Genomic DNA, 25,904 nt, shown 5'->3' on the forward strand with positions numbered 1-25,904 from the left:
GGCAACCTGATAATAAAGAGTTGCAGTAATCCAGCCTTGAAGTAACAAATGCATGGATTAGTTTTTCTGCATCTGTCTGTGATAGGATGTGTCTAATTTTTCTAATATTGCGTAAATGAAAGAAGGCAGTCCTAGAGGTCTGCTTTATGTGGGAGTTAAATGACAAATCCTGATCAAAGATAACTCCAAGATTCCTGACAGTGGTGCTTGAGGCCATGTTAATGCCATCTAGAGTAACTATATCTTTAGACAGTGAGTCTCTAAGGTTTTTGGGGCCAAGAACAAGAATTTCGTTTTTTTTCTGAGTTTAACATCAGAAAATTGCAGGTCATCCAGGATTTTATGTCCTTAAGACATGTTTGTAATTTAGATAATTGATTAATTTCATTGGGCTTGATTGATAGATATAACTGCGTATCATCTGCATAACAGTGAAAGTTAATGGAGTGATTCCTAATAATGTTGCCTAAAGGGAGCATATATAAAGTAAATAGTATTGGTCCAAGTACAGAACCTTGTGGAACTCCATGACTAACTGTAGTATTTATTGAAGATTCATCGTTAACATGTACAAACTGCGAGCGATCTGATAAATATGACTTAAACCAGTTTAGTGCGGTTCCTTTAATGCCAATTTGATGCTCAAGTCTCTAAAAGAATATTATGGTCAATGGTGTCAATGGTGTCAAAGTACAGAGACAAGTCCATTGTCAGAAGCAGTCAGAAGGTCATTATTAACTTTAACCAGAGCTGTCTCTGTGCTATGATGAACTCTAAATCCTGACTGAAAATCCTCAAATAAACTATTGTTATGTAGAAATTCACACAACTCTTTGGCGACTACTTTCTCCAGAATCTTAGAGAGGAAGGGGAGGTTAGAAACGCACTCACAGGAAACACAACAATAAAACTGATTCAAACACTCCACTAATACGATTTCAAACCATATAAGGTCCGTGTATGGTCCCTGTATGTTTTGGTCATTGGATTTTCCTTTCAGAAACGAGTATTAAAAAACTGAAAACGAGTGGTTATTTGATTTTCGTTTTAAAATACAAAAATTTAAATTTAAATACAAGGCGTTTTTCTTTTTCATGGTCAGAAAGGGATGAGCGAAATTAAAAAAAATATTCGATTTTCATTTTCCTTTTCATATAACAAAAAATAAAATCACTAGAAAACAGAAACGGAGAAAAGACCTGTTGTTTTCATATTCTGAGACCGGATGTTGTCATTTACAGGACGGTGCTGTGGAGAAGAAACAGTAGGCTAGTAGACTGCGGTCAATCCAGCCGGGAGTCCGATCCCCGTGGTCAAATCAGCCGCACTTAAATTTCGAGTGTACAAGTATTCTCAGCATTATGGTAAATGCGGAGAAACAGCGTATTTATTTCTGGTTTTCAAAATAAAGGTATTTATTTATTTATTTTGCTGCTCTGCTGTGTCCATTTGTAGGTAAAAGGAAAAATAATGTTTAACTTCAAAACACCATTACTTGCCTTCCTCATATATTATTTTTATATTTTTCAGTGTGACAGCTGTTGCAGGTGGTTCCACACCTGCAACAGCTTTTATTCTTCAATTTCTGCACATTGGTACAGTAAAAATGCTTGATATTAAGCATGCTTGTAGTCTTAGATGTGTAGAAGTAAGATATACCATCCATAGCCAGGAATTATTGAGCAAAGTGCTTTTACAGTAGCTCAAATATGTGAAAATATGCCACTTGGAGGTATAAATATGGGACTTTTATTGTTGAATTTCTCCAAATTGGTACAGTAAAAATGCTTGATATTAAGTATGCTTGTAGTATTATATGTGTAAAAGTCAAATATACCATCATTAGCCAGGAAACACTGAGCAATATGTTTTTACAGTACCTCAAATATTGTCAAATATGCAATCTCTGGAGGCATAAATATGAGACTTTTATTTTGGCATTTCTCCACACTGGTGCAGTAAAGATACTTGATATAAAGTGTTTTTTTATTCATCAGGGGCGCATGAAACACTTTAATGAAACATATTTTAATTATAGCTACTAATACCTTTATTTTGAAAACCGGAAGTAAATACGCTGTTTCTCCGCATTTACTAAAATGCTGAGAATACTTGTACACTCGAAATTTAAGTGCGGCTGATTTGACCACGGAGATCGGACTCACGGCTGGATTGACCGCAGTCTACTAGCCTACTGTTTCTTCTCCACAGCACCGTCCTGTAAGTGACAACATCCGGTCTCAGAATATGAAACAACAGGTCCTTTTTTCCGTTTCTGTTTTCTAGTGATTTTATTTTTTGTTATATGAAATAGAAAATGAAAATCGAATAATTTTTTTAATTTCGCTCATCCCTTTTTGACCATGAAAAAGAAAAACGCCTTGTATTTCAATTTTAATTTTTGTATTTTAAAACGAAAATCAAAAAACCACTCGTTTTCAGTTTTTTAATACTCGTTTCTGAAAGGAAAATCCAATGACCAAAACATACAGGGACCATATAATCACTGGTTTTCTAAACTCAGACTTGTGTCACTTTAGGATGACTGCTTATTTTTTCAGTTTTGTTTCATGTGACGGTGGTATGACAGGGACTTTCTACTTGTTGACCATGTTTTGTACCAATGTGGTCAGCTGACTATTGTCACATTCCCCTTCACTCTTGGCAATACCAGTGAACTTTGGATTTCCCAGTGACAGACAGTCACATGAATGCCTTTTAATTTGGAATCAGTTGATCCTTGAATATATGTGTCTATGTTTTCATAGTTCAGTGCCTATGCTAGGGTATGAACTGGACTCACTTGGACTCAAAAAATCACCTTCTCACTGGGAGTTTGAAAAGATCGTTTGACAAAGAAAGTTTGGCTCAGTATAGTATATACTTTATTGTTATTATTATTATTATTATTATTATTATTATTATAAATGCAGTTCCAAAATAGTGACTTATTCCTAAAACAACTTTACTTTTTTACTGTTGTCGTTGTTTTTCTAGGTCCAAGGCATGTCATCGCCGCTATTTCTAAGTGAAATCCCCCAAAAACCTCCCAAAAAGACTAACCTCACACACTTCTTCATTCCACAAGAGGACATTTTGCTTGGGCAGTCATTTTAGGTGCAAGACCACACTGCCTAAACTATGAAACTGTGGGGCTGACATCTCAAAATCAACTATGCTCCTCCGCCTTGGGTCTTTAATCACACCATACAGTTTTCAATTTCATACATCAATCATCTGTGGTGTTAAGTGCTCCACCTGCGTCCACAAAGTGTGCCAAAAACGAGCTTCGACTCGATAAAACCTCTTACGCTGTGGAAGGAATGTGGGTGTATTGTTATGGTTCCAGCCTGATGACCACAGTTCAGTGAGAAGTTGCTGTTTCCCCATGAAACTGGTTCAATGTTGTCAATGTTTTATTAGTGCTGTTCTGCTCATAGCTTGTATTTGACGAAAGACAGCACAGAGGGTAGTATAATAGTATAATATTTCTCTAGAGTGAGAGGTGTAGAGTGTGTGATGGTGTGATATATTACGTCATCGATCTTGTGGTTAAGGGAAGCCATATAAGAGTCTGGTTGTTGCAGTTACCAGTTGAGCAACCCAGACAAAGAAACAAACTCTGACTGAGAGGTTTCATCACTGAGTGGGTAAGTGATTCACTGACTTAAACATATTTATTTTTCTAAAGTTTCTACATTTTCTATTCAGCCTTTAAGCCTAATTTTCTACATATGTTATATTTTTGTCTTGTTATATTTTTACAAGGTTTTGGTGTGTTGTCTTATGTTTATATCCTTCTGGTTCTTTTAGATAACATGGAGGAGGCATTTACAACTATTATGACTACAGAAATTAGTTATATTGGAACTGTAAGTATTAATTTGGGATATTTATCTGCAGCCATAACACAAGTGAAAAAAAATGAACCTGTAATATAGAAAATGCTAATGTCTGATTGAATCGGTTGTAAAATGTGTTTATAGTGCATGTGTATCTCAATGTTTGTTTAGGCCGTAATATATAAAGTATGATGTTAATACCCAATGGTAAAACTTAAAACTGCATTGCTGTCTGAACAAAACCATGTCAGGGCTCTTTATGAAATATCAAATAAAAATCAAATCAAGTTTATTTGTATAGCCCTTTACAATAGCCGAAAGGTACCCAAAGTGCTTTACAACAAAGCCATGAAACAATACATAACACATATATAATATACAAATACAATTTAAAGTGCTGTAGTGCTGCAGCACTGCAGGGTATTAAAAGCCTTCCAGAAATGCACAGAAAGGAGCAGATAAAAAGAGTACACCTAAGAGACAGTACTGTCCTAGTCAGAATTAAATGCTAATCTAAAAAAGTGGGTCTTAAGCTGCGATTTAAAAAGGCCGAGATCAGTAGTGGTGCGAATGTCAGGGGGCAGTTTGTTCCACAGTCTAGGAGCAGCGACCGCAAAAGAACGACGCCCCACTGTTTAAGTTGGACCCTAACAAACGACCCGAAGAGCCAAGCCTGCCACAATTGCGAAAAGTTAAAATCTCTGACAAGTAAGAGGGGGCCAAGCCATTAATGGTGTTAAAAACAAACAACAAAAGTTTAAAATCAATTCTAAAATATTATATATTTTGTATTCTTCTTTGTTTATGTTATGTTTATGATTTCATGCTCCAGGTACAGTAGGTTTATCTAATACAGACATCTATAGGATACTCAAATGCCAAGGTCACAGCCAAATGAGCATCACATTTTCCACTGTTTGTGAAAACCTAAGCCCCAGCTTCCCCCCCTCACTGTGTATCTCTGACCTAAATCTAAAGTTGATGCTTCTGGGGGTACTGAGTTCTGCTGTGGGCCCCTTTCTGGAGCCCCTAGGGATCGTTTACCCCCTTCAGGCTTGGATAGCGGCAGGAAGTGGTTTGGTTTCTCTTGCATAGACACAACACCTGCACCTGACAGCAGTTCTTTGTGCGCTCTGGTTAACTTGTATGTCACAGACAGCGTTTGATGACATATCACTGTATCCACACTAGAGGCACGTTATGATACAAAACGCTGACACCAGTGACAGGAAATAAAAACTGAGTAAAGAGCAGTGTTGCACATAACACTTTTTTTAACACCATATCAGATAATCTGGTTTTATGTTTCTGATTGCAGGACCCTGGTGACTACTCAGATGACTACGATACAGGGCCAACTGAAAACACAGGCATGTGCGACAAAAGCTGGGTCAGGGACTTTCGTGGACAGTACGAACCACCTCTCTTCTGGATGATCTTTATCCTTGGCGCCGTGGGTAACCTGATGGTGGTTTGGATCTACAGCACTGTTCGCCACCGCCTGAAAACAATGACCGACGTGTATCTGCTAAATCTCGCTGTGGCTGACCTCCTCTTCTTGTGCATGCTGCCCTTCTGGGCTGTCGATGCCATCAAGGGCTGGGACTTTGGCATCAGTCTCTGCAAAATGGTGTCCGCTATCTATAAAATCAACTTCTTCAGCAGCATGTTCTTGCTCACCTGCATTAGCGTGGACCGCTACATTGCTATTGTGCAAGTCACCAGGGCCCAAAACCTGAAGAGAAAGAGGCTGTTCTACAGCAAACTTGTCTGCCTGTGTGTCTGGCTTGTTTCTACTCTCCTGGCCCTCCCTGAGTTTATCTTTGCCCAGGTGAAGAGCGACCAAAAAGGGCAGTCCTTCTGTACTCTGGTCTACTGGAACAATGAATACAACCGGACTAAGATCCTGGTGCTATGCCTGCAGATTTGCATGGGCTTCTGCGTTCCTCTACTGATTATGTTCTTTTGTTATTCTGTCATCATTCGCACACTTCTGCAGGCCAGGAACTTTGAAAAGCACAAGGCTCTACGTGTCATCTTTGTTGTGGTCTTTGTGTTTGTTCTCTCTCAGCTGCCTTACAACAGTCTGTTGATAGTGGAGGCCGCGCAGGCAGCAAATACTACTATGACTGAATGTGCAACTGTAATTGGTTTTGATGTAGCTGGACAGGTTGCCAAGAGCCTGGCATACACTCATGCCTGCCTGAATCCATTCCTGTATGTTTTCATTGGAGTTCGGTTCAGACAAGACCTCCTGAGGATTGTGAAGTTGTGTGTTGGTGGTATGAGCAAAGGAGGGCTCAGTAAAATACAGGCAATTCCCAAACGTCCCTCTATCATGTCAGACACTGATACTACCCCTGCCCTTTCAATATAAATGCCCATTTTCCTAAAAATCTGCAACCTGAGACCTGAGCCTAGTTTAATGTGATCATATTTTTAATTTTGTTCCTCATGCATTACTTGCTACTAGCAGAGCAACATTAACGTTTTTAACTTGTTTGCAAAAAAAGTCTTTACAGTTTTATATTCATTTCATTCATATACTGACAGGCATGTTTTTTTCTGGAATCACTGTATAAACTGTATATTTGTGTAAATACTGTTTTTTGAGTGTTTGTGTTTTTACATTTGATCCATTGTGTATTTCTCGTGTGCTGCTGTAACTGAATAAAAAAACAATGGTTTAACAACAATTAAAAAATGAGAGAAATCTAAAACCTTCTGCAGTTTTCTTCTTTGCTCTTCTGTCCCCACAGCAGAAAAACAAGTAGGAAGGAAAGTGCACTGTACATATGCTACAAATGAGGATGAAAGTGATGAGATCAACAGCTTATATCAACTATACATGAGAAATCATTTGAGTGCTTTCACTGGTGTAACGTACCTGGTGTGGTTGGAAACGCACTTGAATGTGGCTAGTTCAATCAACAATGTTTTCGATCTGACTAGACAGTCTGTGCCAGCAGTCTTTAACTGTTGAACCTCGTCTGAGTCTGGCTATGACTTGGCAGTTCTTAAGCATGGATGGATGGTACGGATGCCCATTCAAACTGCCGTGAGAAGAAGTTTCCCACAATGGCCTCACAACGGCTGTAGCTCAGACAGGTGGTAGACAGACAAACAGATAGACACTGCCATGAGAACCACGTGCAGCCACAACTTTCGAAGCACACTGAATGCTTGGATGCATTGTTTTTTAGTAAAAGCCACACAATATGCATGAAATTCATTGCAACATGTAGCAGAAAAGGACATCTCTTTACTTGTGTGGCCTGTGCCACTAAAATCGGAAAACATCAAAGCCATGCAAGTCTAAATGGTGGGCTGGTGGAGCGCTTTTCAATCCTCTGTGACGGGTGAGCTGTGGGCGATGAGGTCTATGTCGCATAATCACAGCTTCGTGACACCCCCACACAGAAATGGTGGCAATCAATCTGACATCAATCTGAAATTTAAAAAAAAACCAGCTGAGGTCTGAGGTCTGCATCTTGAGTTCTGTCTTTGTTATCTCCACAGTGCAAAACAAATCAACCCCATATTTACACATTAAAAGGTCTAAGACCGATATACTGTGTGCTCATTAGATGTTCGATTGAAGGTGGTTTAAGGCTGGAAGTTAAATTAAAATATTTTGAATTTCATTATCAATTTTTATATTATTGTATATCTACTGGCACATATCGAGGCAAAAGGAAGAAACAGCTGGAGGAAGAAAACAAGAGAAACAGAGTACATTTGAGATACAGTCTGGCACATCAGGTGCAAAAAACAAAACCTGGGATGTTATTGTGGCCACTGAGGTTGTGGCACCAGACAAGATCAGCCTACCTGCTGAATTCAGGTGAGACCACATTTTTTTCATTTTCCTTCTTTCTCTCACGACAGGAAATCGGCCAAGTGAATAACAACATGCTCCTGCTTAACTGCAGAACTGAGGCCTCACTATGGATGTCCTTGGGGACCGGGGCAAATGTCTTTAATTTGCACTAACTGGAGAGCACTAATGGCAATATTACTACTCAGCACATCTTTAGCATATTCTGAATATGTTTGTGTATTCCAGTTTAATCTGAGAGGTGGTTCTCATGACTCTTTTAAAAAAGGAGAAATTGAAACAATGTGTCATACCCTATTGCAAAACGCAATTTATCTTCTTGTTTCATAACTTATGTTGTAAATAATAGGGTTGTTGGTAGATGAGATTTTGTTTGACCCTAAATAAGTTCAGTATGAGAACAACTGATTGACTGACCTCACAATATGATACAGTTCAGTTCAGCACCGACCAAAGCTATGGCCTCACTTTTGTCTCTTATCTGATGTATCCCACCAGTCCTATCAGATGGGCAGGAGTACCCCCTTTTTAATACCCTGTCAATTGTTTGATTGGATTTATACAAGGCATAGTGTTTCTGTTGATGTTTAAGCTTGCGTTTTAGTAGTCAGCCAAGATTGCATTTATACAACCACCATTTGTACGGAAAGAAACTGGATTATAATAATATAATCATTTATCCTTACTTTTTTAGGTTTTTGGAGGCTTTTTGCTAACTAGTTTTTAAGTACACTCAATCTCAACACCTAATGATAAGGTGCTCCGAGGGACCATAGTTGACTACTGTACAAATAAATCTACTTAGGATCAGAAAGCAGTTGTGGAGGTACTATTTATTAAAGTAAAATTACCAATACCACAAAAAGTACACTCCACTCCACTTTAAGTATTTTTACCTTACCAAAGAAAAATACAGAAGTTTTAACAAAAGCAAAAGTAAAAGTTCTGCAGTAAAAAGTCCCTTGTGATAGATATGTTACTATATATGACATAATTTGTTACTGATGCATCAATGTGTAAGCAGCATTTTGCTGTTCTAGCTGGTTCAGGTAGAGCTAGTTTTAACTACTTTAGATTCAGTTTAGTCCAGTAAACCTAAGGGTCAGGGTCTTCCCAATGACCAAATCTGATAAATCTGAAAGAAGAAACAAAAGTCTTTGACACATTTTTCACATCTTTTTTATGTCTCAAATATTATATTATATGATTTCTTTCAGTGTTAAACCGTTACCTAAGTGAAACTGAGAGGTTTAGAGGGGAAATCACTCTGAAAATCCTGACACATCTGAAACAGGACAAGGGGCCCCAGTTAGACACTGCTTTTGGGTTATAAATACAATGGAGTAAAAAGTGCAACATTTGCCTCTTGCATTGGAAAAGAAGCATAAAGGAGCATAACATGGCAACTCTGTCTATATCCCACCAATTTCTGATCCCATTTGAGTGTTTATTTTCCTCCTAAACACAAAATGTATGGGTAAATATAAAGAAATCATAACTTCTATTTTTCCAAATTAGCTGAACTACTTCTCTCCAAGTACCCCCTGGAATCAATGTGTTATTTTGTTCACTCCCTGCATATCACTGTCCGGCTGACGCATCAACCACACACATACTCATATTGTACATATTGTCTTTTATATTTCTATATATTGTCTCTTTTTATTGTCTCTATATCTGTTTTTTATATTTGTCTATGTTTACTGTTATTGTTATGCACCAATTTACCTTGTATGTGAAAACCTACTTGACAATAAAACTGATTTTGATAGTGTGAGCTTTGCTTTATTTTATTATAGGCGACTGATAATATCCACCACAAGGTGGCGTAGCTTGCACAGTAGAGTAAGAATGTGGTTTAGGTTTCAGGGAAAGTTACCAGCAAACTCACAAGTTGGAAATGAAACTAACCCCATCTAGTGGCTGTCTGGATAGGATGCCATGTCTTGGTGAGCAGCGTTGGACATCAAAGTTTCAAGTTCATGAGGTTTGTCTAGTTCTTGCAAAAGAATCTCATTCCCAAAGAGCTGCAAATAGACAGGCAGATTGATCGTATACTGTATTACTAATATTCCATGCTCCTCATTATCCACAACTGAAGTACCATAGTAATCACCACTGGGGAAAACAGTAAAAAGTAAAAAACTGAGCAGGCCTGGACTGTGTGGTGAAGAATGCGAAAGACTCACAAGTAGAGCAGCACCTGTGGTTTGGGAACATCCCATCCATCTTTCTGCACAGAGGGAATTGTGTGTGTGTGTGTGTGTGTGTGTGTGTGTGTGTGTGTGTGTGTGTGTGTGTGTGTGTGTGCATGAAGGAGATGTGTGAGAGAAAGAAAATGAGGGAGGACATGCTGGAGTCTATGAGTAATAGGAGAAACAGTGTAAGCATATGTGACCCATTGACATTGAGCGGGCTGCAGCCTGGTTTTAACTGGCCTATGGTCTGGTTCTGTGGACCACAGAAAGCCTCAGGGACAATGGCTTATGTACCAACAATGCACCACTGGCTATGAGCACCATTTGCTACTATAACAAGTCACAAATAGCTCATCATGAAAGTTAGAGTGTGGCTCATTGGCAAATTTGAAGCATATTGTGAAGAAAATAGTGAAAAGGTGCATATAAGAAAGGAAATGGAAAAGGGAAACGATCCTTTATCCAAGAAAACAGGATCTTCATGCCTCTCCTCAGCGTAAAAAGAAATGTAATAGAACTTGGACCTCCACAATTCCAGCCCAAACAGGGAGCCTCTTATCATCTGCCATCTCTCCCACAGCTAATATTTCACTTCAGCTCCCGGGCCCACAGAATGAGAGACGTTTCCATTTCATGTCAGTCATTTCCAGGCCTGTGTGTTACCTGTGTGGTGATAAGTGTTTGACTGACTGGGAGTGTCGTTAGTCACTGTCCGGCTCCAAGTGACAGCCACAGATTGACGCTGATGATGAGAGTAGGAGGAGAGGCCCGGTGTGTTCATGGACGACAGAAAACCGCGGTTGAGGTAGCGGGGGAGGAAGCATAATTTACACACGTATAATGACAAACACAAACATACGGACACATCAAGGTGGATTAAAAAGGGAAGGTATTCTGTCTTTGTAATGACACAATCAAGGGACATGAGGGATCACATGCCTTCCTAATTTGACGTTTACTGTATCGTTAATCTTAAGGATGAAGAATTCCTATACATTTACATTAGTAATATGTCACTGCTAAATGTAATGAGGAAAAAACTATTGTTGGACCCATTTTGGTAACACTTTATTTTACTGCTCCTGTCATTTCTTCTGAATTTCCTTGGAAGTTTTCAGTAAATAAATGTATTAATTACAGGTACACTATGTTTTGATAAAGTTCTTATATTTTATTTAATTGTGTTGAGTTAATAAGCAGATTTCCAGTATTAAATCAGCTGCTGGGAACCAGTAGTCCAGTAAATATTAAAATATGAATTTTCAAAAACCATGAGTACAGCATGAAATCATCGATGAATGTAGACCTTTTGAGGAATAGTTAAAAGACTTAAAGATCGATTTGCAGGTAAATAAGGTTGTTGAATTGTAGACTAAATGTTCAGTGTAATGTCATATTTGATTCCCGTGATCAGCAGTATAAGCAAATAGGGACCAGTGGGTCAAATGTGGTCCTCCAATGAAGGTATAAGGCCCTGTGAGGAAAGTGATTTTCCCCCATGTTTACATCACAACTTTTACATGTTTTTACATAAATTAACTATTGATAATGATGTAAATGCGAAGCTTAATCCCAGTAACTGAACTCATGGCGTCTAATATATGCCACAATGAGTGCGCCATACGGCACAGTTCTATAGCAGTTGCTCACATTGTTAGATCTGTGTCCAAGCTTTTATCCACTCCCTATATACCCTTGTCTGAGCATTATCAGTATGTGTGCCTTTTATTACAACTGTTTTGTGACTGCTGGTTTGTCATTTATTCATACAATGTGGTTTTGGTATGATCAGTTTACTACTAACCAAACTGGCTGCTATACTAGCTCTTTGAAGCCAATGTGTTGCTACACAGAAACATATTTTACTGTTATACAGTAACAGTTGAATTGATATCTGTTGTGTATTTTACTATTTCTACTCTTGTTGATTCTGTGTATGTTTACTTGATTGATTACTATGTTGCACACAGTTTCAAAGGCAGTCTGCTGTCTGTAACCTGTACTGGAAGTGTGCATATAGTGTGCAGCTAGAGGCATAGCGATGGCAGATGACTTAAGTTAATAAAAAAAACATATGTAGAACAAAAACATAGTGAAAACATGTAAATCTGCATTTCAGCCTCACCTGAAAGATGTAAGGCCCCCAATGGACAATGCTGTAACCACATGGCCATAGTTAAACCTTGCTGACCTATAATGACAGGATCTCAAATTAACCTGATCACAGGAGGCAGTATATATTAAAACAGTAGTGTAACAATGAAGATTCAGATGTCAGTGAGAAAGGAAGTTTGCTACACTATTTCACCCTTTCAAAGACAAATTACAACACCCTCGATTTGCTTTCACCATTAGTCTCACTATGGGCCAACCTGGAGAAAAAAACACAGGAAATAATACAGCACTAAGGCCAAGAAGTTCAATCTCTGGACATCTCTGGAACATGTTTTCACCCTCACAGTCTCTACCCTTCCTTTTACCTCCTCTTCCAAAAGCGAGGCAGTAGGCTGTGAGATGGATGGGCTGAGCGTTGCAAGGTTTCCAAAAGCGAACAGAGTCTGACTGCTGCTCTACCTGAGGAGCGAAAACAAAAGAGCCATCTCTACCTGTAGGACTGTGGGAGTCGAGGCTTTGATCTGGACCAGAAAGAGAGAGTAGTTTGATGAAATATTGATGCTTTTTTTTTAACTGTGTCCTGTGGGAGCTCAGTCTGCTCTCAGGATGTGTGCGCTGATCCACAATACTGCTCCGTGCCTCGCAAGATGAGAATGGACTTGACTATGAGGCTCAAGGAGTCTTATTGGTCCTAATGGGCCTAATGATGACCCCCCAGTCTGGGCCTGAACTGGCCAGGGACTGATCAAAAGAATTGGTATTTTTAATCAGTCCACACCTATTGCAAAATACACTCACGTGATATGTGTCTGACAACATCTTCACAGAATCTTGACAGCAAAGCCTGCACATGACTTAAATCTTTATTTGGCGTTGGATGGCTTCTTTTGGTTGGGTAGTTCGCCCTTGAAACAAAGGTGCAACGGCTTCAAGTATAAATGTTGTATACTTTGCATTCACTGGAGAATGCCATCCGTGTTCACTTAGCTTGGACAAGTTAAATATGAAAAAAGACCTCAATTTTAAGTGGACAGACTTTTAAATAAAAACTTATCATCATGGAATAACAAATAAATAAACGCTGGAACATTTCAAGCATTTTTTTAAAGTGACTCTCTCACAGTTATACTATTTGGTCCAGTATTCAAACATTAGGACCTTGTTAAGCCCAGTATCAGACCATGTAATATGATTTCAACTGGGTGCTCAGAAACTTTGATTTGAGTTTGTATGAGTGACCCACATTCTTCAAGCAACAATGATCTTCGTGCAAGAAAAAAAAGCTGAATATTGATAATTGCCTAGAGTGCTTTTGTCTGAAAATTAAGAGGCCAACACACTCCAATCAGACCGGAAAAGAGGGTGAAAGACTTGGATTTATCACTCTCCCATGCTCACGTTCATACACAGAGATATACAGCGGGCATAATGACTTTTGTGCAAAAAAAAGCAGAACGATTATTTAAACTTAAAGGAAGAGGAGAAAGAGGCAGAGAAACGGGTCGAGGGGGGGAGGAAGGAGGGGTCTTAGGAGGAGCCAGGGGCAGGAGATAGTCTGGGAAAGGTCTCGCGTTAAAGTGGAATTAACATGCCTTTCCATTGGAGTCCATTAGATAATCATATTCATACCACACAAGGCTCCAAACCCTCTCTGTTTCATTATTCCCTTTTAATCCAGCCTGATAAGGGGGTGCAGGCGTCGTGGTTTTATTATGTCGTCATTTGGATTCCACATGAAATCCCCACGGGATGTTATCATGGGGAAATTGCTTAAATAGCCCAAGTGGATATAGTTTGGCGTTTATTATTTCTGACGGATTCAAAATAACTGCAAATATCCCTTTCTGATTATTGGGGGCTGAGAGTCTTATCAGTCATTCACACTAATGGCCCACTCAAGCCACACGATACCTCCGGCAGGGGGGGGAGGGAGGGAGGAGCAGAAGAGGGGAGTGCTGTGTTTAGTGTCCTGAATGTACAAGTGTGTACAGGTGCAGTACATGTGAGAAAAAGGAAAGAGAGGGGGGAAGGCCAACATGAACAGAGAAGGGGAAGACACAGAAGGAGACATTTTGAGCTCTATGTACAGTTTAAGGATGGCTAACGCTCTGATACACTCCTTTGTGGTATGTTTTTTTGGTCCCAGTTCTCTGCTCCCTGACAAACAGGCCCAGTGTCAGGTGGCTGTAGTCATTTGTTGGTTGGCACACTTACACTTGTAGCCCTTAAGATTAAGAGCTAGTAAATCCTTTGTAGCCTTCATTAGAGAGAGACAGGGTGCAGCTATGTGGTGGTTTATTGTTGCCGTCTCCAAATTTTGTGAGTTTGAATTTTTCAGACTTATTGATTGTTGCTTCATGAGTTTTATAATTCTCCATCTTCCTAAGCTAAAGAAACCAAAACCTATTAAATATTATGAATGCCACAGAGATGAAAACCAAGTTGTTTTTGTTAGCTTATGAAAAGTTGACATTATGAGGATACATGGTTTTCAAATAACCAGAATCAAGATTAAAAAGTAAATTTATTACAGAATTGTCTTATTGCCACGTTGTAATTGTAAAGTATGAAATGTGTTATTCAGTTAACACAATGAATTTGGAAATATTTTGATTAATTAACAACAGCTTAAAGGGTTAGTTCACCCAAAATACAAAAACACCCTTAGAGGTATCAGGCCATGCATAAAGATTTTGTTTTTATTCACTTGGGTTTTGAGATACCGTATCTGTCCCCCAGATATTTCTGCCTCGACTACAATACAGCTGAGTATAATTTTGTTTGTGTTTGTTAAATTCACAGTTTTTTTTTTCCCCTTTTAAGATTCATTTGGCTTTCTAAAAAAATGAAATAGTGAGTATGAGACAGACATGCATCAAGTATCCCAAGCTTGTGCCAAACTGGGAACATTGCAGTTAAATAGTAACCAGATACATCATACTTATTACTCCACAGCAGATAATCACCACTATAAATAAATATTAAAGAAAGAAAATCCATAAGACACTGTCAGTAATTTCCATAGGGAATTTCTTTCTTTGGTAGACAGTAGTCTAATAATATTGTATGTTTTATTGTAATTTATATAGACTGAACTATTAGAATAGCTGGGCTGTACTTTAGTAGAACACTTCTAACACTCAGTTACAGCTATAGGTACGGGTTAGTTTGCAGGTCAGATGTTTCATACATATAAAACCTATATAATCAACTTATAAAATGTGATACCCAACTCAATAAGCTACCCAACAGTATGTAAACGTCAAAATGATCTCCACCATGACGGCATGAAACTGCTGCTGACACATAGTAATCCAACAATATGTATGTATATATATATGATAAACATAACTCTCACAGTGACATTCTCATAATGTGTACTATTCTTTCTGATACTTGATACTATATATTTAAGAAAATATTTGAATGCAACACTTGCGATAAAGTGTTTTCATACTGTGGTGTTGACACTTTTAATCAAGTAAAAGACAATATTAACTGAAGACACTTCAAATATTCCTTTTTCTTAAAATATCGCCTCTCTGCTGTAAACAACACAGAAGCCTCTGTCAGTCCCTGTGTTCATGCAGCCAGTGCATTTCCAGCCGTCACATCTGTGTGGATATAATATGCTTATTCTGCCGTATCCATTTCACAGTGACATCTGTCCAGCGGCGAAGAATTAAAGGCAAAAATCCAAATGCCTACACAACATTCTGCCAAGTATTGATTTACTGTTACTCGTGTAACATACGTGGACTCATTGAGCACTACATATTATTTCAGTGAGATCACGGCTGAAACTGGAAACACGCTCTGTCAGTTGGTCATTTTTTGAAAAATAAGCACAAGACGCAGATGTTGATCTTCAGTGCACAGCATTTCTTTTAGATTCTTGATTGTGCTGTGAGGAAAAGTGACAATATGTGAGTGAGTGTGTGTGCACATTTGTGATTGGTTATCGTGTGTGTGTGTGTGTGTGTGTGTGTGTGTGTGTGTGTGTGTGTGTGTGTGGAGAGTGAGTGAGAGCATGAGTGTCTACCTTAGTGAGTACACCTCCCTGTCTGTAGATCTCAGGGTTTGGAACAAACAGTAGTTCCTTCTTAATTGGGGTGAGATCTGGGGCTTAAAGGGGGCCAAGAAGGGACCCGAACCCCTTTTTTTCTCCTCCAGAATCGCTTTGGCTACAGAGGTGCTTTTGATGTGTGCTTTGGCTCTGCAAGCCCTACTCTGGAATATGTTCTTGGGAGACCATTGGTTACTTGCCTCCAGGCAGAATCTCAATCCCCAGGATCCTGGCCCTCTTTGATGAAATACTTTCGGGAGCCGCTAACCCCACTGATGCCCATGTGCACCCCCTCCCTTCTCCTTTACCCTCTTGTTCTCCCCCACCTCACCCCCACCTCCACGTTCCTCGGATTCTCTTTGAGAGATTCATAACAAGGACTTTATCTCTGTGTAGTCCAGGCCAGATGAGCACCGCCTGACAAACTGACAGGAGAATTAGTCGTGTCTTACAGAGCACCTTTGACTGTCTCCTCTCTCGGCCCGACTTCCTGTCGTCACGGACACGAGCATTTTCATTTTATTGACACTGATTTATATCACAGCTCATAGTCTATCATCGTACCATTGTAGCAGTTCTGTTTTTTTTTTTGTTAAACTCACAACCTTTTTTTTTAATTGACTGGACTGTAATTTAAAATCATAAAATACAAACACATTTGAAAATGTTAGGAATCATAAGGGGAATAAAATTTAGAAACTATGTATTTCTGAGTTAAAGACAAACCGCTGGAATATTTGAAATAGTTGGCTCAAAGGCTCATCACAGTCACCCAACTTTTACATTCAAAATCCATCTTCATATTCTGACTAAATCAAAATTCCAACATTTGGAGGTTTATTGATGACAAAGACGTTGACAGCTGTGACAGGAGAGCTTAGGCTCTGATTGATTAAGACAGTAATTAGTCAATGCAGACTTTATTGGCATAATAAGCACCAGAAAACTGATTATAAAACACATTTTTTCAAGCAGAAATAAATTCCTTTAAATTACAGACTTCTTTATTTTCCACAGTAGCTGATTGGATGTGTGTTAAAGTCTGGATAAATACACTAACTGTGTCTTGATGGACTTGACCTCTCGGCCACACACACACATTCAAATCCTGGTTAAACGATTAACTGGTGATTTTCCTCTCCAAACTCCCACCTCTTCATTGATTGAAACAGCACCCTAAAGACCTCTCTTACCACATAATTTCCCTGTATATTGATTATGTATATTGATTATAACCTAACCCTACAGGAAGGCTTCCCTCTGCTTTACTGCAGCATTAGGTATCACTCTGAAGGCTGAGCCCAGAAGACTATTTTAGCTCTCATAATCGACAGTTTCCAATATGTGAGTCAGATTGCTCCATAATGTAAATTGGTCTTTTTTTAAGGAGGATAATCGAGGAAAAGGGCCTGTGTGAAATACCTGGATCAAAGCAATAAAAACATTCACTTATTGCTTGCTGTTTCATTTAATTACCCAGAAAATGTATCTCATTTTCTCATAGGTATTTTCCTGCTACCATGATTCTCACAGGCAGTTTTTTACTAAACGGTTGTCATGTGATGTAGGATTTATGTTTTAGCAGTGCAATTTAAAATTGAATATACATATTCCATTTTGTGTGACTTTTTGGGGTTTTTGGTGGTAATAATTCTATTGTAATGGTGATTGACATTATGCTGAATATAATATTACACATGTCCAGTAAGTTTAATTATAGGGATTAAGTATTTTATATTTAGATAGCCCGCTTACAGATTTATAGATACTGTTTATTTGCTTTGTCTGTAGATGTTTAATTGATTATCTGTATGTAACAACTCATACCTTAACCAGGTTGTTTTATGTGCCTAAACCCAACCAAACATTTATTTGGGAAACAGTTGAATCTCAACTAATAAGCTGTTTAAACATTACAATTACTCTATAAATTAAAAGTGGACTAAATAAATAAAGTGGAACCAGGATTTCTGTAAATGTCCAGTGAAATATATTCTTTAAACCTTTAAGAAAAGTGATGGGCAGTTTGAACTGGTGCAGTTTTAGCAGGTGAAAACCTCACATCCTTTATAAAGCAGAGTCCAGCAGAGTCCTCGATGTGGTCCATTGCCTACCCAGGTTTATCCAAACACTAATAACTGAGTTACATGAACAGACAAGGAGAAAACAAACAAAGCCAAAGATGATCAAAACCCAACTTTCTTGCCAGTGAAAACCTCCATTTCTTTCTTTTTTTCTAACTTAGGTTAGTTCCTATAGTGCTACAAATGCCTGTGAGCAATAGGGAGGTGGGTAAACTGAGTTTAATGTTGGCTTATGCTCCATAAATTGTAATACATGGACTAACTAGGATTAAAGTAAAAAAAATAATAAAAAACATTTTGTCTTACAGAAAGAAAAAAAAATCAAGAAAAGAAGAAAGGGGGTACACAAAATAAAAAAAAAAGGAGGGAGGCAGTGAGTAAAGGAGGGAGCAATCCGAAGGGAGGAGTCAAGCGAGGGAAGGAGCAGCTGGAGTCCCACACTTCGCCCTCTCTCTTCTCCTCGAAAAAGCGCACTAAATGTATTAACAACTCTCCATGCGCTTCTGTGACGCTTATGTTGTTTTTACGCACATCTGCGGTCTGCTATCGGCAGATATTATCGGCAGGCTGATGGTGTTAGTCCGGCGGTGGTTGAACACAGCAAACTGTGAGAAGGAGGAGAAAGACAGGCAAGAGGAAAAACTCTGGCAGCGCCGTTTTGGAGTTGGAGTTGCAGCGTAAAAAAAAAAGAAAAAAAAAAAAGTATCAGGCAACTCCAGAGGCACATCTGCAACTTAGGAAGAGAAGAAGACGAAGAAAGAAGACTAATCTTTTTTTTTTTTTTTTTCTCCTTGTGAAGACAAAAAGTCAAGATTTAAAAAGGGGGAAATCACCCAGAAAGAAGTAAGTAAAATCCATGCGCAACGGGCTTTTGAAGATTGTTGCGCTCAATTGTCTACTTTTAAAAGTTGAGTTTAAAGAGGGGCAGTCAGAGTTTGTGAAGCAGCGGAGGTTTCACGTTTCAAAAACGATGGGATTTCATGCAAGTTTAGATGCAGACATGAAAGTGGATTAACAGGAGAAACACTGGTATGAAACTGCAGCTTTATTTTTTCTTTAAAACAACGATGAATAGCGAATCAGGATCCCCCCCCAAAAAACCCAAACCAGCCGTAAACGCAGCACAGGCTCCACTTACACTTGGCCTGGGTGTGATTTATTCTCTGTGAAATAAGTGTTGGTTGTTATAAAGCCCGGATGACACACATAACAAGTATCGGACAGACAGATGTGCATTATGAGAACTAGTCGAAGTTGCATAAAGTTTTGGTAGTAATGGAGTGGGGGGGGAGAAAAAACTTGGATCTCTGGTGTGTTAGGCGACAGAAGAAAAACACGTGTAATTCAGTTGGGAGTTTTGAATTGAAACTTTATGAACTTCTGCAGACATGAAACTTTATTGGGGCTTTTGCCTGAAGAAACGCGCGTTGGGGGGGGTGTTGGGGTGTGGGTGGAGGGGGGGTGGGGGGGCATGCATATTTATGTGCAGGCTATGTGTGATCATATTTCAGTGTCTGGTATTGATTGGGGTTTTATCCTATTAGAGTTCTGCACAAACTGTTACATGGACACACTCAGACACACAAATTTATTTTTTTAAATTCATCCAAGCTGGTGACTGATCTTTGCCTTGACCTTTAACATGTAGACTCGTTTAATTAAACAACCCTTGTACAGAATATTTCTACACATCACTGTTTTTTTTTTGTATATATATCTTTAAGTCAATTTGAGGCCTTTTTTGATACACAAATAAAAATTACACCGCAAAAAATGCCTATATTAACATTTAGTGTCAGATTTTCCATTGAACTGATATTTTTAAACAAGTTAAAATTCCACTATGCCACTGAGGTGAAATAATTCTTTGTGTTTCCATTTATTTTCTGCAGGAAGCAAGTGTCAAAGCACTGAGATTTAGGATCAGGGAATCTTTATATCTGGCAATTTGATTTGAATTGTAAAGTTGTGAAATTATTATGTACTTAACTTTAGAAAAAAAAAGAAAAGAAAAATGTTTGAGGATACATCACAGGCATGTGCTCAGAGAAATTTAAGCCCATTACAGTGAGGTCTATGTCTCTGCAGGGGTCCATGTGGGGAGTTTTATGGGCCCCTCAAGCAAAATTTGAAATAGTGTTAAGTCACTGTAATTTAGCTTATTAGAATTCCCTGGATTTATCACAATTAAAAAAGGATAAGAAGGACTAATACAATCCCAGGTTTGGACAGTCAGTTTAAAAACAAAATCAACACTTAAAAAAAACCAAACTCTCACATGGACTTGTGCAGGGTGAAAAAAAAACAACTCTCCAACAGAAGTCTGTGTGTTCGTTTTGGGGGTCCAGGACATGAAAACGTTTGAGAGCCCCCGAGCCTCCACATGTGCGGATATTTGTTTGAAACTTTCCCTCCTGTCCTCGCCAGCTGTTCCACATTTTATCTGCTTGTCTGCTCTCGGGTTTCATACAGACGACGAGGGTCCGAGGTGCTCAGCCATGCGGTGCAGCAGAAATCCTCCTTTTTTTTTTGACACTTGGCAAATTATTAACGGAGGTCTGGCTGCCTTGAGACGGAGCAGTGAGTGAACACACCAAATAAGATGTTTAACAGCACAAGTTCACACAGATAAAAATCTCCTTTTAGCTGTTTTTATGAGGCTGTTCAATCATTTATCTTGGCTGTGGATTTGGCTTTGAGCAGAGTTTTTGCAGGTCTTGGTTACAGTTCCTCTCATAAAATTAAAAAGGTACTGTCACATAAAGTGTCATATAATATGTCCCCTATTTTATTTATAATAACAAAATAACATTTCTCAGGACCTACAGCAGGAAATTAATCACTGTCATGTCAATGACTCAGTTCAGTTAACATGAAAAATAATGAATGGACGGATCAGGCCTTAAACCCCTCAGATTTTGGGCCTAATATTTTATATTTTAAATTCATCATGAGAATTATAATTGTATTTATTGAGATTAAAACAAATAGAGCTGTATATTTTGGCCCTGTATCTTTTGCTTTTTGTGGCTTGTGACCTTTTAATCATTTTAAAATACAGCTGATGTTTAAAAATACTATATCATTGCCTCAATATAATTATTATTTTAAAAATTATGATGGCATCTGATTTTAATTTTAGTGTGTAAACAAAATATAAGATGTGATGTGTTTTCCACAAGCCTTAAATTAAATGTGATTAATTAAAACGTCAGTGACTGGTGACATTTGTGGATTTAATATTCTATAGAACATCAAGTTTAATTTCTTTCATTTCTGTTTTTGTGGTCAGTATTTAAAAAAAAAACATTTATATACTGTAATAACATGTGGCACCTTCATATCATGAACAAAATCACTATCCAATAATAAATATGTATTAATATTATATGAAAACACTTTTCAGCTTTTGGTACTTGTACATTTTACCTAAGGGAAACAACTAAGGGGGATACTGATGTCAAACAGGTGCACCTTTACCCCCCAAAAAAGGACTTTGTCTCATTATGATGCAGCAGCAGTGATGAATGCAGCAGTGTTTAAGATGCTAATCTGCTGGAATGAGATGCACCACTCGAAGCCATTCGCTTACTGTAGCCAGCAAAGATGCATCATTGCCGCTCTCAGCTTCCTCAGCTCCATGCGTGAGGAACGGGCGGATAACGTTTCCCTCTGCAGGAGTCAGTCCGTCAGATAGCAGCAGCGTACTGTTTTTTATCTCAACTTTAAGCACTCCTTAGTAGAATTATGCATTGCGACACTGGCCCAGTACACCCGTGACCCGGCGACCTGGCAGAATAGGGGCTGTCATGTTAATGCGGGGAGATGACATGCTATTAGCTTTTGAGGTATGGCCCTCTCCTCTTTTTAAGGGCCTTGCATTCGCAGCTAAAGGCAGGTTCTATCCTCAGGCCTTTTATGCCCTGCAGGAATAATACCTGTTATCAGGTTTGTATGCAAGAGACCCTAATGAGCTGTGTTGTTGTGCTAATGCTGCGACCTGAAGCCCTCAAAGAGGTGGCAAATGTTTTGTTAAAACGAGGGTAATGTGAGGAAGTTGATTTTCCTTAAGATAATGGGGACAGTCTTTTTTTTTTAAAGAACTGACGTGATGTTTTGCAGGTTTTGCTGCAGGTTGGTGGTGGGTTGAGTGTGTTTTTCTCATTTTATGTTTTTTCTAAATTATCCTGTTTTTTGAGAGTTTAAATAAATCACACAGAGGTGTAATTAGTACCAGTTATTAAGTTTTGAAATACACAGTAACCACATGACCAGTAAAAGTTTGCAGTAATTCCCTGTATAATTTGATTAGCTGTTGCTTCCCTTGCATATAACTGGCGTAGTTGAGTAGATGGCCCCCAAAAGAAATCTCTCACTTTGATGATTTGCTACTTTGATATGTTGACATCAAATGAAGCAGACACAGTGGGGAAAGAAAGAGGACAAGTCAGACAGAGGTAGTGATTGAGGAAAAAAAAAAAAAGGCTGTGGAAATGTGTGTGTGTGCGCTGGTGTGGTTTGCGAGGCGCGGAGGAGTGCTATGAAAAGTTGGGCTGAGATGGCAAACCTGAGAAGCGTCAAAACGTCTGGATGCATTTGCGTGCGAGCAGAGACAAGAAGGGGTCTTCGGGTGTGCAAGGGCTTCTCCTTGGCCTCCTAATCCCCAGGCCCAGCCATCCCTTCAGGGCATGCCTCAGATCTGGCTCTCTGGCTCTCCGCGCGGACGACCCAGCTCCGCCAGCAGATTTAATATGCTATGTGTTCCTGCTCCCCCGTCTCCCCTCCACCTCAACCATCATTGTCCCAGAGCGGGACCCCCACTCCCCGCTTCAAGGAGCCTGCTAAAGGCACCTTTCAAGCCGGGTGATGTCTTTGGATAAGGCGTGCGTACGGTGGGGGGAAAGTGGCGATGAAGATGGTGTGAGACTTAAGATATCGTAATTTCAGATATGTATTTTACACACATTCAGGAATCTTAGTTCACTCGGGGGTTTTGCAAACAGCATACTGACACAACAGTCAAACACCTCACCACACGCGAAATGCATGCGTGTACATGCTCATTCACACTTCTCTTTCTCTTTCCCTTTTTCTCTCTCTTTGTGGAAGCAACATTTTTCATTTGTCTGAAGAAATAAGAAATGGGAGGGAAAAAAGTGGAAGCTCAAGTTGCCTGAGCTGAGAGAGGGCTGGTTTGTTTTCCATGGCTTTGGCCTGTTGGAAACTCTAACTGGACCTGACAATTAGCCTGGTCAACTGCTCTCCCAGAGTGAGGCACCGAAGACGGCAATTAAAAAAGGAAAAAGAGTGAAAACAGTCAAGTACATTTGAGTCAAGTGATTTGAATTTACGATCGATTAAGTTGTGTTTGACAGCTTAACATAAGCCCTGTTGTAGGTCATGGTAAATTTTATTGCGAATATGCATGTTTTGTGCGTGAGAATGCAGAGTGTGCCAGCTAGCGGCTGCGTTTTCTTTTCTCACATACTTGAGGAGAAACAGGACAGGTCACGCCTGCATGTGGGCGCCGCTCATCCCCTCCTCTGTTTGCTGTAGCCGCCGTAAAAATGTCTTTAAGTCTGCGGTGTGAAGTATAGCAGCAAGAGGTGAAGTGCTTCAGTTTGGGGGCCCATTTGCTCGTAGGCTGAGTGTAAAGTTGAGCGCCTAAAGACACAGTTTCCCGGGGCAGAGGCTGTTATTGCAGATGTGGCATTGTGTCAGCTTTGATGGGAGCCGGTTGTGGCATCCGTGAGGGGGTCTGTGTGCTTTCTTGTCCGGGGTGGTGATTGGGGGACAGATGAACTGGCTGCTTGCTGTGAACAATGATCTGTCACTTACCCCTGCTTCTTGATGTGTGAAGCCATGACTCAGGCTCTGTCTATTTTAAGACACCAGTACACACACAGACTCTTTTTCTCTACCAAAATAGTTTGAACTTAGCAAGAAAAAACAATGTTGTTAACTGTATTTTATAAAAACTAAACTCCTGTCCTCGCACCATTAATTAAGTTATGCATTGTCATGCAGTAATGCTCACAATGTGAACCCCATGTGTTTGCAATCCCATGCTGCTTGTAGTTGTCTTTCAGTTGGGGTTATCCCTGAGTCTTGCTGCATCCTGGAGTGGAGGTCAAGGAGGGGTCTATTGTTTGAATGTCAAATGTAAATCCCAAGGTTAATACCTGAAAGAAGCACAGGCCCAGACATTCTCTCTCCTCTCCAAACATGTTTAGATGAGTACCTCTTCCCCCACTTTGCTCCTTCATTTCCGTCTGCTGTGGACTTGGGGCAAGTTGAAAAAGGAGGGGGCGGGCATCCCGTATAAACCTCTCTAGTGTGTTCTTCTCAGCAATGAATGCTAACAGACCCTGGCTCTAATAATGCCTCATCTTAGAAAAACAAAAGGGGAACTCTACTATCTGAGCAAATTTCTGCCCCAACCTGAAAGAGCCCTCCTTTGACAGCGCAGCATTTGAAGACTAATCGTTTTTTCTCATGCAAAGCACGCTGTTTTAAGAGCCCGGGCCACGGAAAGAGAGGGGGCTGTGTTTTAACAATACTCCGCAGGGAGTGAGGAACAGGGTTCGGGGAGGGGAGGCAGGGTTGAGTGGAGGGGGGGGATTCCTCTCTCCTTTGCTCCTCAGACAAAGCCCAGTTCCTTTCAGGGTTGCATGGGGGGTAGGGTGTGTGGGGAAGAGGAGGGAGCATCCAAGAGTTTGAGTTCCTTGAAAGAGAGGGACTCCAGCCGTTTTTAATGACAGTTTGTCATCATGGCTCCTCCACCTTCCAGGGAAAATGTAGGGCCAGCCTTGCAGTGACAGGCCTGGAAAGAAGTGGGCCTGAGAAAATTTATAGAGAAACAGAAATATTAACGTGTACACGGGGCCTAAAACGGCTTAGGCTATTCCTGCCAGACTGGTGTTTTTATTAAGAGGGGTCGACATGCTTTGGAAATATATCTTATTCATGAAGAAAGCCAGGTTAGACTTCCCAAAGAATTCATTATATTCCCCCAGATGCGGCTTTGCTGGTTGCAGCCGTCCCTCGGAGGACGTGGAGCGTGGAGCGCGACATTGTAAAGCCTCCCTCAGTGGGCACGGGAGTGCGAAGGGCTCCATTTGTCAAAGGTGCTGGAGTCTTTTTCCCTCCTCAACACTTTCCCGGCTCAGTCTCAAACTCATTGTCTGAGCAAAGGCAGGACATTAGTCACCGCAACACCACGGGAGCCTGCAGGGCTAAGGACCAGTGCTCTGGAGCCCGGGCTGGGACAGAGGGGAGGAGAGAGGGAAGAGGGAAGAATGGAGGGAGGGAGGGAGTGACGGCAAAGGTGAGAGTGGGGCAAGAAAGGAGGAGTAAATGTGGGGTAGACGGAAAAGTGAGGAAGAGGGAAGACAAGATCGCAGAGTATGTGTGTGGGAGAGGGAGAAAGACCATGGGGGGGTTAGAGGGAGTGGAGTCTGTAGCTCTACCTCAGGGCTCAGTATGTAAGCCCCTGTCTACCCCCCAAAGCTGCTTTCACAAAGAGATTTACAAGACAGGTCTCCGGTGTGCTTTGCTGCCCTGCATTATGAGTGAGGGAGTGTGTGAGTGTGTAAATGTGTGTGTGTGTGTTGCTGAAATTGACTTTTTTTGTTTTTTTTAGGACTTGTTTTCTTTTCGTATCATCTATGCAAGAAAGATATTCACCCAAATTTACCAGTCTAGGCAGGTCAGACTCATAACAGCCCCAGTGGAGCAGTGGGAATAACCTATTCCCCCTGG

General features: G+C 40.0%; 2 protein-coding genes across 3 annotated transcripts in view; both read left to right on the forward strand.

Moving 5' to 3' along the window:
* The first annotated feature begins 2,153 nt into the window (after positions 1-2,153).
* On the forward strand, positions 2,154-6,562 carry ccr9b (chemokine (C-C motif) receptor 9b). Of its 2 annotated transcripts, XM_051411055.1 has the most exons (4): positions 2,154-2,220; positions 2,998-3,650; positions 3,814-3,872; positions 5,161-6,562. In XM_051411055.1, exons 3-4 carry the CDS (start codon positions 3,819-3,821, stop codon positions 6,217-6,219), a joined length of 1,113 nt encoding a protein of 370 aa, XP_051267015.1. In that variant the 5' UTR covers positions 2,154-2,220; positions 2,998-3,650; positions 3,814-3,818; the 3' UTR covers positions 6,220-6,562. The 2 variants fall into 2 exon arrangements, with proteins under 2 accessions (XP_051267015.1, XP_051267016.1); XM_051411056.1 differs by lacking the exon at positions 2,154-2,220 and having other exon boundaries at positions 2,905-3,650; positions 5,132-6,562.
* Positions 6,563-18,538: 11,976 nt separating this feature from the next.
* Positions 18,539-25,904, forward strand: part of gli3 (GLI family zinc finger 3) — a 91,910-nt gene continuing 84,544 nt past the window's right edge. Inside the window, exon 1 of the mRNA XM_051410510.1 lies at positions 18,539-18,986. The gene's annotated coding sequence lies outside the window, so the exon portion shown is untranslated. The remainder of the gene's footprint in view (positions 18,987-25,904) is intronic.

This window comes from Dicentrarchus labrax, unplaced genomic scaffold, assembly GCF_905237075.1.
Source record: "Dicentrarchus labrax unplaced genomic scaffold, dlabrax2021, whole genome shotgun sequence".
NCBI classification, from domain to species: Eukaryota; Metazoa; Chordata; class Actinopteri; family Moronidae; genus Dicentrarchus; species Dicentrarchus labrax.

Coding starts and splice junctions, on each gene's coding strand:
- ccr9b (XM_051411055.1), top strand. CDS start 3,819: ATGGAGGAGGCATTTACAACTATTATGACTACAGAAATTAGTTATATT. Junction 3,873..5,160: donor AAATTAGTTATATTGGAACT/GTAAGTATTAAT, acceptor TTCTGATTGCAG/GACCCTGGTGACTACTCAGA.